Genomic DNA, 12,613 nt, shown 5'->3' on the forward strand with positions numbered 1-12,613 from the left:
ATTATTTCCTTGACCTTTGACAATTTGTCACATGGTTTTTAGGTGAAGGAACAAATCACATTATATTTTAAATAAGTATGCGAAAAAAATAGTTGCGCTGGAGAGATGCCAAATTCCAATCAATAAGAAAGCTAGAAATAAACCTTTATGGTCACATAAATATATTGAATCTGTAGGTAGCTATTGGACAAAGTGCAACATTTCAAAGTAACTATATAAATGGTATAGAATTTCAGTACATTGTTTTAGTAGTGGACCATAGTTTCTTAATTTTTATCAGAATTAGATATCTAAAAATCATTTAAAAATGAAATGATTTAAAAATCTCAACTCTTTTCTCATTATTTTAATAATGTGGTAGCCCTTGCAAAGTTAAGTAGTTTGTACTTACAGTTAAAGCCACATAATAGACTTTAGAAGACATACAGGGATGTGTCTGCACATGGATATAATATGGTTGTACTAGTCTTAGAGCTTGTGAACTGGAAGGTTGAATGACAAATCAATGCACCGCAATGGGACAAACAAGGGACTGAAAAAAATGGCATGTACAGTCAAAGACCGTAAGTCATTTAGCACTTTAATGACGATTATGCACATGCATTAGGTGTGTGTGGCGTGTGTATAGAAAAAGTCATAAGTGCGACAGGTTTTTGATGCAATAGTTTCGCGGAACTGCTACTCTAATTCTGAGGCCAACCGTGCATTGTACTCCCCACGGTACTGTCATAATCTACGGCTGTAGTATGTATACCTAGAGGTCGGTCTCGCCGTAGAGTGCGGTGGAGAAGGCCATGTAGTCGAGCGCGTGCGGTGGCGCGTTAGGCCCGCGGTAGGGCGGCATGCGCGCCACGCAGTATTCTGCCTGGTCAGGCGGCAGCTCGCGCCTCAGTTCGTCCGCTGTTATGTACGGCTGAAAACAATCAAATTATTTACTTATAGTTTATCATCCAATCCAGAGCATACATTTACCCTATACGGGTAGATTAGAAACATCTATCATCAGTTTTTTTATGTTTAATCGATTTAGTGGAAAGGAACTTTTGATTTATTGCCAGTGAAACCAAATGTCATTGTCCAATTGTCAGAAAAATAACCGATCGAGAAGCAACAACAACAACCTGACTTTCACAGACACGAAAAAACAGTCGCAAAATTGCACTTCTACCCTAAAACACTCAAAAGTCATAATTTTTTTTAAATACTAAAGTATAATACCTTGTCACCAGCCAAAATCCTAAAGCTGTCGATGACTTGTTCAGCAGTGTCTGTGTCTGTGGATTCCCTCGTCATGAAGTCTAGGAACGCATCGAATGATACATAGCCTGAAAAATAAAAATAGTCAATTTACTGGCTGACCCTATGGCTAAGGCAATGGCTAGAATCTGGCATGAAATTGACGTAGCTTATCGTCTGTGATAAACGATGTCCATAACTAGGTTAGGCAACTATTTTAATTTCCAATTTTGTTAGATATCAGTTGGACCTTGGAATTTATACCACACAAAGCGCATACTAAATGCCTCGTATAAAAATCGGTAGCCTCTCAAACATGGCTTTCGAATAATAAGACGAATTACGGGAAAATCGGGCTTAGCATGAAAAAGACACTAGTGTATTAGAAGAACTTCGCCTCTTAATATGTGCTGAGGATGACGTGACTATCGAGGGGGTTTTAGTGTTTAGAAACTGCACACAATCCGATCTTCTGAAAAGTTGGGAATCTTCAGATTGGCCATCGTTTCCAGAGGCGCTGGTTAAATATGGAGAATATGCTAAAACGAAATGATGATATTACCAGTATTGTTGGGATCGACGACGGCGAGGATGCGCTGGAAGTCCAGCTCGCCTTGCCGGTCTTTGCCGATGCTGTAGCCTACTGATACCAGGCACGATTTCAGCTCTTCAGGTGCCAGGCGACCTGTGAACAACGATTCAATTATATTTTTATTCACAAAGGAAGTTTTTGATCAGCATTTCCCCGATTGGTATTGGTCCTTAAACCTACTAAAAGCTGATACTCAAGGTTTGCGATTAGAACCAAAAAGTGCCATCTCACGCTTTCAATCTTATTGAGAACTTTTGTGAATTTTACAAAACGAATTGGGTCGAAAAACTATTCTAAATCGGCAAAATGATGCATGCTATGCTACAATATACTTATTTCAGAAAAGTTATACCTAAACAATTTTTGATTAGGCGTAATTGGAGACAAAATTTTATAATTTGCAAAAGTTGTTGTAACGCACGTACCGGTACGATTCTTGTCGAAGTGGTTGAAGGAGGCACGGAACTCCGTGAGCTGCTCCTGCGTAATGCCCTTGGAGTCGCGCGTGAGGATCTGGTTCTCCACCTCGTTGATGGTGCGGTTGATGGATGTCAGCAGCTGTTCCCAGCCCACGCGTAGCGTCTCCATCGTGTATTGTGAATATCTGGGGAACCGAGCAATCCAATCAACATCATCAAGCATCTCAACCGAAGACATAGAGTTGTGGGAAGGCGCTGGATTAGGAAGGCTAAGGACTGGGTGTGGTTATACTGCTTGGGAACAACCCATATGCTCAGGCAATGCCCACAGGCTGAAATGATGAAAGTGCGAACCTGTTTTCGAAGATCATGCCCTCCTGTACGGCTTGGTGGATGCGCTCGAGCTCTTCGATGTGCGGCTTGTACGCGTACACGCCAGCCTCGTACTCCTTCAGCCTGTGCAGCTGGTCCTCCAGCGAGCCCTGTCAGTGACATCAATCATGTTACTTTTGATAGGGTTATCTACCCTTGAAACCTTACAAGTGTCCAAATTGGTCTACATTCATTTATCTGATACACATTTCATAGGCACATGTTGTGATATGGGATATTATGGAATATATTTGATGATGGGTAACTTCATTCAAAGTTCGAAGTTTGTTGATGACTAACAATTAACTAACTTATACTCGTGACTAATATTTCAAAGTATTTTTAGACGGGGATCGGAAACTTAATATCACCGAAGCAAAATTGTTCCTTGTTGGAACTAAATAAAAACTACATAAAAAAATGATCCGTCATGCTGTCAAGTGACATTTTTAGTCTCTTTCAAACTGACCTGCAAGCCCATTCCGATGGCGGTGACGGCGTCCATCTGGCGCTCGATCCAGGGCCCGACGGCGTTGGCCTTCTCCGCGAACTGGCGCCTCAGCGTCTCGTTGTTCTGCTGCTTGCGCAACTCGGCCGCGAGCGTGCCGTCGCGTTGCGGGACTAGTTGTCTTACGTCTGACCATTTGCGGTTCAGCTCCTGTAGACGAATACAAAAAATATTCGGATAATCTGCGACAGTTTTTAAAAGCAGACCTACCGCTGAAAATTTGACTGCTACAGTTCAAAGACGTAATCACCTCTGATTGGCTGACACTCTCTCATTATTGGCTAAAATGCACAGTTGCAGCAAGAGTACTATATTTCAACCAATCTCAAAAGTTGTGATTGTAGCATGTGAAAGTCACAATTTTTGTGCTAAGGGGGATAGATCACTAATTATCAGAAATTCAGAAATGCTCTGTCCAATTTTCTAGTTGTGCCAATGATCGCACTGTCATTTGTTAAAAGGCACTTGTAGACGAGGGTAGAGATACAGATTTTATGTCAAGAGCAAATGGAGCAAATTTTTGTGGTCACTAATTTTACCTTCTTTATCCAAAGCTTGGATCTTAAAATTTTACTGCAAATAAATGGCATTTATTTACTTTTATAAAAAAATCTCTTCAAAAGACAGCAAAACAAGAATCTCATCAACACTCACGTGTGCTGTAAGTGTGGTGTAGGGGTTCTCCAGGCCACCAGGGATCTGGTGTTGCTTGACGATGGATTCGACCTGGTGCACCAGGTTGACGATGGCCTGATACTCCTTGTCGGCCTCGCCCAGCGTGGCCTTGAAGCGCGCGTGCGCGTCCATAAGCCCTGAGATCTCCTCGATGGTGTGCACGATGAACATGTCCACCAGATCCTCCCGGGTGCCGTCCAACCTGGGGATAGTTAAACAACGGTTTAAGGGTCCTCAACGTACCGAAACTTATAAAAATTATTTTTGGTCTATGGTATCTAGAATTAATCCAAAAATTAGGTGCCCCACTTCTTCAAATCAAATAACAATGTTTGTCTTAGTAAATGAGGATCTTTATAGTAGGTAAACTGTAATTTTTTGGATTGAGGGAAGCGTTGTATCTAGGAAGGAAACCCCTCTTTAAAACTATAAGTAATGATAAGTAATGCACACTTTCTTGATATCTGAGAGAGCAGTGCGTGCATAAGCTCTTTCGAGTTGGTGATGATGGAAACAAATAGGTAGTTAGCACATCGCCCATCTTGTCGCACAAACAGCGAACTTCTCGTAATGTTTTCAATTTGAAATAGTAATAGTAGATACCTACTGGTTTAGTAACAGTTATTTACCCAAAATTTGGCAAAATAAATATAAGAAGTAATTCTCCCTTTTTTGAGATTACTTTATTACTAAGGTGGTCCTTACCAGTTGTTGAATGGAGCGGCGCGTTTCGCGAACTCGAGGTGCAAGAGGTCGATCTGTTCGAGCACGCGCTCCGCCTCGTCCAGCGCGAGGCGGCGGCGCTGAGTGAGCGCGCCGAGCCGGTCCCACTGCCCGCAGATGCGTTGGCACCGCGTGTTCACTGACGCTACCTCGTGGTACTCTAGGGTGCTGGGAACAACAAAATTATGGCGTTTTTACAACAGACTGATACTTATAGGGTTAGTACAACTTAAAGATGTATGATTTTTAGGGTTCCGTACCTCAAAAGGAAAAACGGAACCCTTATAGGATCATTTTGTTGTCTGTCTGTCTGTCTGTCCGTCCGTTGTGTCTGTCAAGAAACCTATAGGGTACTTCCTGATGACCTAGAATCGTGAAATTTTGCAGGTAGATAGGTCTTATAGCACAAGTAAAGGAATAAATCTGAACACCGTGAATTTGTGGTTACATCACAGATTTTTTTTTTATTATAAAATGTGTTTTAATTTTCAAAGTAAGATAACTATACCAAGTGGGGTATCATATGAAAGGGCTTTACTTGTACATTCTAAAACAGATTATTATTTATTTTTAAGCATAATAGTTTTTGATTTATCGTGCAAAATGTCGGAAAAATACTTTTTCTTTGATATCAGCATCTTGTGACTCTATAATTCACTGCCAAATTCCATCAATATTGGCAAGATGTAAAATCTCAAACTAATCCTAATGCTGCAGTAAGTAGTTTTGTGTCCGATAGTTGATACATGCTTTCTCTTGACCACTTAGGCTATAAATAATTTATATAAATTAAATTATTGATAGACTGAATTATTTATTTATCATTGATTTATTTTCGTGTTTCCATGCAGGTCGGCACGCGTTTTCTTTTTATATTTAATTTAAGCAAAGTTATGACTTCTTTTCTGAAGTACCTGGTTGAATTTTCAGTGTTTATAAAAATTGTGGTGCTTTAAGAACATTTGAAGAAATGCTTTAAGTTAAACGTTGAACTTACTTCAATTCCTGTGCGATGGCTGCAATTTGCTCAACGCGGTCTTGGTGTGCGGCGAGGTCTGACTCGAATGCCTCGTGCTTCTTCTTCAGAGCCTTAATGTCGTAAAGCTTGCATTGGCGGAAGTCTTGCGATTGAAGCATTTCTTCCTTGCCTGTGAACGTGAAATTACTAGGTAAATGAAGAAAAAACCCTTTTGGAAGAAGTCAACAGGCAAGAATACTTTGGCCGGTCAATGAATCTGGTGGGGTTAATTCACTTAATTTGTATATTCACTGACCTCTGGTCCAGTCTTCGTGGATGTCTGCTTTGTGCTTGAACTTCTGCGCAAGGTATTCAAGACGCTCAAGGCGCATCATTTCACTCAGAAGCCATTCCTCGAAGGCCTTCTCAGCTATTTCTAGGCCCTTCCAAGCTCCTGCGATGTCCTGAAAAATTATAGAAATTTTATGTCAAAAATCTTGGATATTAGAGTCAACTTTTGGAAACCGTCTGAGATGATGCAGTCATTTATTTCAAGCTATTGACCTAGGTCTTGCGGTCGGCTAAGATTCTGACTTGGGAATTAATTTTGGGACAAGTGAAGTATTTGCATATTATTTTGAGAAATTGTTAAATACTTACAGAGACCATCTTGCCCTCAGTGGGCATATAGGCAGGGCGGTTGCTCAGGCGCAGTTTAGTTTGCAAGGTGTTGAAGTTGGTCTCGAGCTTGGCCTTTTGCTCTACGCGTGGTGGCTTGTGCTTACGCCTAGAAAGATATGGAGGTGTAAAAATATTTTCTCTGAAATTTTGAGGATAAATTAAATAAATTTTTGTTATCTGTGGGACATAGGACTGCGGCCTTTGTTTCTCATTCCCTATTTAACTGCTACCTTGACGATATTTTACGGCTTTCAAAAAGAATATTAGGCTTAATCAATAAAACTTTTGGGAACACACACAAGTGTACAACACTTATCCTGTGCACTCTTTCTTACCTGTAAGTACGGTAATCTTCCAGCTTTTTCTGGCAACCGGCGAGTGAGTTGTCGGTCTGGCGGCTGTTCAGCCATGGCATTGTGCGCCGGATCCAGTCCAGTAGCTACACGAAACATTGAAACGAAAATCTTGATACATGAGAGAGTGATATTTGAATATATAATATGTTCTAACAAAACTATGCTATTTGCACACTATAGAATACATAAACTTAAGAATTTACCAGGCTAATTTCAATGTTTCAGCCATTAATTCTGGAAAGATATTAGAATCCCAAACAAATACGATTTGAAATCAATATCAGTATGTTAAAAATATTTTACTTACGTCGCTGGCAAGACGCTCGTACTCTTCCATGAGGCGTTCATTCTCTTGGTTGACTTTGAGAACTTTGCAAATACGGTTCGCGGCGGTTTCAGCCTGTTGAACAGCGGGAAAAAGGTTTTAGCTGTAAATTCTAAGATTTCAGCAGAACTTTTTAGTATAAAAATGGTTTGTAAAAAGATTGAAAGCATATCTCAAGGTTTTTTTTAAAAACGGAAAATTAATCTTTTTTTTTTTTAATTCTACTTTCATCGTGTTGTGCTTGAGAGGACACATCAAGCTTTAATCGGTCTCGGTTACTATCATTAATCAATCTAATAATAATGATCCTGGTGTGGAAATCATTACCTATCGTTTTATCTAATTTCATCAACTCTCTATCGGGGTTAAATAAAACGATAATGATAATAATTTACCTCTCCATTAAAAAATTATGAAACTAGTAAGCAGAATATCAATAGAATTGAGAATACAAGAAAAGAAAACAGCTGTTCGAATAGGGAATACCCTGCATGATATGATAGGACAATGACAAACCTTCTGAGCGCCAGAGAAGCAATGGTAGTAGGACGAGACGTAGGTCATGACAGCTCGCTCGTCCGGCATGGCGGTGTTCTGCAGATCTAGCAAGCATCACGCAAGCGACACAGAGTTAGTTCATGCGATGTTTACACTATTTTTTAGGTGTGGGATGCTTGTATTGTAGAAATACCTCGATGGATATAGCAAAAATATCTAGAACGTCGTTTTGTGCGATTAGCGCTCTAATACTATCGTAGTTATTAACTGACTGTCTACGCCTACCTTTGAACATTAAAGAGGTAATTTGAAGTACCTACAGATTAATTAAATACAGATTTTATATTGAGAATGAAGTGACAGTGAGTAAGCGGCTTTTTAAGCATTTTCTAACTCATAAACTACGTATTTCAAAGTAGCGGCACTAACGACTTATTAAAACTTTTAAAAAGGCTCTAATTGAAAGCTGTAAATAAAAGGTTGCTTCAGTAAATGAAATTTTGTCGTTTAGTTGAGCTATGGTTGTAATATTTCTGGGAAGTAAGTTATCTACACTTGACTAAACCTTACTTACTTTGCCTAAGTTAGCGAGCTGCCTAATAAGCTTACTAATACTAAGTCTATATGTATGGATTGATGATTTTAAATAGTTTCATAAATACGAGGGTATTCTTACAAAACTAGCATCCCAGATATCGTTTATTTTATACTTTAGTTAATTACAGAAAAAGCTTCAAATTCATAAAAGGGTTATTAAAATCATTTTTGTTCTGCAATAGTACACAGGACAGGAATAAGTATGAGTATGTCTTTATTTAGTTTATGGTAAAATTCACTTATAGGTAGGTTTGTATTAAGTTGGATTTAACTCGTGTAATTGATAATTTCTTATATATTTTGGATTTTAAATAATGTAGGGGAGAGCGGGAGCTGAATCAGATTTTCAATACCTATATTAAGTAAATAAATTACCTACTTTTACTCATGAAAAAATTTTCAAAAGAAAAATAAAACCGACTTCAAAAACCAAAAATACTAAAAAGTAGAAAATAATTTTTGTTTAGCTACACATGTAATGTACCTAGGTATGAAGTCGAGCGAGCATATTATAAAACAAAATTAGAAATCCAAGAGTGAAGCTCGCCCGACTTCATACCTAGGTACATTACATGTGTAGCTAAACAAAAATTATTTTCTACTTTTTAGTATTTTTGGTTTTTGAAGTCGGTTTTATTTTTCTTTTGGAAATTTTTTATTTCACAATTTTTAGTGGCCCCACTGTACTATAATATGCTATGCCCAGTTAAAACCCTACTGTTTACTAAGCTATTACAGTGATCGCGAGCAATTTGCTCTTATCCATTGAGGAGTTCTGTTCTCCATCTCCGAAGATATTCATCAGATCTTCACCAAATTTATATGGGACCACCTGCACAGTATACCCTTTCAAACAAAAAAAAAAATTTCCAAATCGGTCCAGGGGTCTTTGAGTAATCGGGGAACATACATAAAAAATAAAAAAAAATAAAAAAAGATCCCGACGAATTGAGAACCTCCTCCTTTTTTGGAAGTCGGTTAAAAATTGCCACAATATGTCAATGTTTACTTCTATTCTGAGATAATAAGTAAATATAAAAGTTTTTCAGTTGAACATTGATAAGCGTCAAGCGTAAAGCGACAGTAGGAGATGATGGACAAAACTTCGATTGATGTACAGAATCATGGCTCCCATAACCTTGTAAGCGCTCCCCTACACTAACACTCGTTTTCAGAAAGTTTGAGTTTATACTTCAACTCGTAGAGCAGCTAAAGATTTGCCAAGTGCCAACAACATGTTTGACTTTTTAATAAAAACTTTTTTTTTTAGCCATTTTAATCATGACTAACATTCCACTTTCCCCTCCAACTAAGCGTAAAGCTTGTGCTAGGAGTGGGTACGACAATAGTGCAACGGCTGGGGTTTGAACCGCCGACCTTTCGGAATTCAGTCCACTCCTATAACCGTTGAGCTATTGAGGCTTTCTTAATAAAAACTTGCCCGGTCTCCACCTAAGCGGAGCGGAGAGGAGATTGTGTTTAATCGACCAATCAGATCTCTTAAATGTGACATGATAATTTTTTCACGACATCTTTTAATAATTTGATTGATCGACTGAACGCATTTCCTCTCCACTCCGCTTAGGTAGAGACGGTTTAATTGGAGTTGGAAGATGGCAAATGTATAGATGCTCAAATTGACGAATCTAGGTGGGTAGGTACGTACACTAAATTCGATATAGTTTTACGAGCAAGAGTATAGGTAAACCCGAAAACATCAATGAAAACGAGCTGCAATAACAAAGTAAAATTCATTCGGTTCATGCTATAAGTGACACACAAAGGCTGGCGTTAGGGGTTCGGGAATATTTTTTGGCAGCCATTTTGCTTTTTGGTACCTGTTGCGCGCCTTGGAACGCGTGGTAGTAACATGACACATAGGTCATAATGGCGCGTTCGTCCGGCTTTGGCGTGTTTATAAGGTCTGTAATATCCAGCAAATACACTGTAATCGTTGTGATTCATTGTTTACATTGTGCAAACTTCCAGTATGTAGGTATTTGATTATGTATTCTGAGCTTGAAAGCTTTGAACACGTTGTGGTAGACAAATATTTATCTAAGGTTTGCTGTGTGAAAAATCGATAGTAACATCGTCATCATTGAAGCTCAGACCAAATCAATGTACGATCGACTCTTTTGATAAAGGTACCAGTTGAACAAAGGCCTATTATTTCCTTTAAATGTAGGCCTGTCAAATCTGTTTAGTGTCCACATTAGATTTACCAACGTAATATATTTAAAAACCTGAACCATCACAAAACCTGATGGGCTATAAATATAATTCAATAGAATAGTAATGTCTCTACGACACTAGCAATGATATTGGGTAATTCAGCACCTTAAAACTTATTGACTCTAAATCGGCAGTGATAAATTGGACTTTAACAAGTAAGCTATAAGACTCAAAGTGCTTACCGTCAGGGTCCAACATGCGGGGGATGTCGAGGTACTTCTCAGCGACATCGAATGCGGTGTTCAAGTTCTCGAGTGGGTTGTCTTTGGAGAGTTTGCTGTAGTCGATCAGGTCTGGCCTGTGCCTGTGGATAAGGGCGCAGAAGGCTAGACCATCCTTGAAGGAGAGGTGGAAGTTTTGTACATTGACGTTCTTGTATGGCGCAGTCTTACGCTGGCACCAGAGAAGTAGACCTTCCTGCAAATCGAAAGAAATAAGTGTTAGTTGGTAGGTTATATATTTTTAGTATTGGGGTACAACATTATACCCATTTTGGAGGATCTCAAGGACGGAAGGCCAAGGTCAGATTGCTATGATAATGGCATTGTTGGGGGAGATTTGCCTGACTGTTAAATGTTATGTCGATATTTCATATTTTCTTGACGCTTATTTTGAGCGTATGTGGAAAATTATTTTAGTCTTTAGCGGTCTGAGAAACTCCGTGGTACCTATTATATTTATTTTACACAATGTTCGACAGAAAGGACAGAATATTGTCCAAATTGTGTGGTTTAACCCCTGCGACACAAAATAAGCATTTAAGAAAACCAACCGACTTAGTCGGGTAACGTAAAAATGCTTTTAGTCATACATGATGATGCTTATGCAAATTTTTCAAGGTGCAATGTACTTACCTATTGCTGAATGATAAATAATAATGAGTCAAAAGTTAATAACTCAAATAGGTATAATTAGTCTGTACCGATATCCAGTATGAGGCACACAAAAATATTGCAGCAATTTTTACCTGCTTACCTAGCTCTTATAGAAAGATTTTAGTGGTCTAATAAATTTTTCAGATTTTTTTGAAATTGTTAAGATTGTTATGTTACTCTCCATTCTCATTAATTCATCATTGGATATTGGTACATAGGTTTCTACAGATTTTTTTAACTGTAAAAAAGATTTGGGGCTAACGCTGGGACTTCAAAACCTAGGTCTAAAGTAAAAAAAATTGAGTCTTTGAAACTGAACTGTACCTTAGCGGTCATTTCTTCTACTGAGATGTCCTGGATGGCGAACCTCAGGATGATAGTCCAGATCATACCAAGTGTCATCTTAAGGTTGCCATCAACGATTTCCTCAGCGCCAATGGACACCAATTTTACGCCTGTAAGGAAAGATAAATAAAGAAGGTAAAATATAATGCAACGAACTGAAAGTTTTCGGATCTAAGATAAGTATATCATAGACGTAAAATTAAGTGTAAGTAAATTATTGTGACTTATGACTATAAAATAAGTAAGTAGATATGTTTTATGGTATATACAGGACCTACGTAATGAAAATAAATTGCAAAAAAAACTTATTTTATGTGTGCTCTTCAGGGGTACCTAATACCTATTACTGGTTACACCTTTGACTTTACAACCTTTGATGACATTGTCGAGAACTCTCAAAAATGCAGGTTTTCTCATATATTTAGTAAATGCTTAAAATGCATATAAGTAACCCTGAAAAGCTAGAGATGCGCGCCCAGAATCGAACCCTGGACCCGCCGTCTTAACCACTAATCTATCATCTATCTATCTACCTAGGTATACCTAGATTTCTTAAAGTGTATCTAAATAGTTATTCCGACCCTAGCGAAACCGGGATTATACCTTGTTTTACATAGACATTTATTTTTAGCAAGACGAAGCTATAGTGGGTAGGAGACAGGTGCCTTGACCTAATGGCTCTGAGAATAAACACCTCAAGTACTTGGCCTGGTAGCGATAATAAATTCTACTACTAGAAAGTTACTGAGGCGTGATGACATTGTTTAAATGAATTGTAGGTAAGTACATAGTTTAGTTTAAATAGCGATAATGCACCGTTAAGTTACGTAATCCGTAATTGCTTTTTTAGGGTTCCGTAGTCCATGCCTGAAGGGTGCCAACGGACCCTGTTACTAAGCCTCCGCTGTCCGTCCGTCCGTCTGTCAGTGGGCTGTACCTACCTATCTCGGGAACCAATAAGCAAGACAGTCACAGAATATATACTTCTCTTGCCGCTATATAACAACAAATAATATTAAAGATTAAAAAAATAAAGTTTTCTATTTATTGTACGATGGTACGGACCAAGGAACCCTTCGTGTGCAAGTTCGATTCGCACTTGATCAATTTTTTGAAGCTTTTACCAGGGACCACCTTGTTACTACTTTTTCTGAAAACATTTTCGTGAAGTAGCTGTAATTAACCTTAAAAGTGACCTTTGAATGCCTTTAATGGCCT

At 38.5% G+C, this 12,613-nt stretch overlaps 1 protein-coding gene across 3 annotated transcripts in view; it reads right to left on the bottom strand.

Annotated features, from left to right (window-relative positions):
* LOC123872955 (alpha-actinin, sarcomeric) overlaps positions 1-12,613 on the bottom strand; it is a 52,002-nt gene that overhangs the window by 1,131 nt on the left and 38,258 nt on the right. Inside the window, exons 3-19 of one of the 3 annotated variants that reach the window (XM_045917576.1) lie at positions 11,375-11,505; positions 10,358-10,592; positions 9,779-9,864; positions 7,362-7,439; positions 6,828-6,920; positions 6,500-6,603; positions 6,144-6,270; positions 5,800-5,947; positions 5,523-5,673; positions 4,508-4,693; positions 3,782-4,004; positions 3,089-3,277; positions 2,602-2,729; positions 2,254-2,432; positions 1,799-1,921; positions 1,219-1,325; positions 755-913 (exon numbers count right to left, since the gene is read on the bottom strand). In XM_045917576.1, the coding sequence (XP_045773532.1) occupies positions 755-913; positions 1,219-1,325; positions 1,799-1,921; positions 2,254-2,432; positions 2,602-2,729; positions 3,089-3,277; positions 3,782-4,004; positions 4,508-4,693; positions 5,523-5,673; positions 5,800-5,947; positions 6,144-6,270; positions 6,500-6,603; positions 6,828-6,920; positions 7,362-7,439; positions 9,779-9,864; positions 10,358-10,592; positions 11,375-11,505 (2,447 nt within the window). Of the gene's footprint in view, positions 1-754; positions 914-1,218; positions 1,326-1,798; positions 1,922-2,253; positions 2,433-2,601; positions 2,730-3,088; positions 3,278-3,781; positions 4,005-4,507; positions 4,694-5,522; positions 5,674-5,799; positions 5,948-6,143; positions 6,271-6,499; positions 6,604-6,827; positions 6,921-7,361; positions 7,448-9,778; positions 9,865-10,357; positions 10,593-11,374; positions 11,506-12,613 lie in introns of all 3 variants that reach the window. The other 2 variants (XM_045917575.1, XM_045917574.1) reach the window with 2 other exon arrangements.

This window comes from Maniola jurtina, chromosome 16 (genome assembly GCF_905333055.1).
Source record: "Maniola jurtina chromosome 16, ilManJurt1.1, whole genome shotgun sequence".
In the NCBI taxonomy this organism is placed as follows: domain Eukaryota; kingdom Metazoa; phylum Arthropoda; class Insecta; order Lepidoptera; family Nymphalidae; genus Maniola; species Maniola jurtina.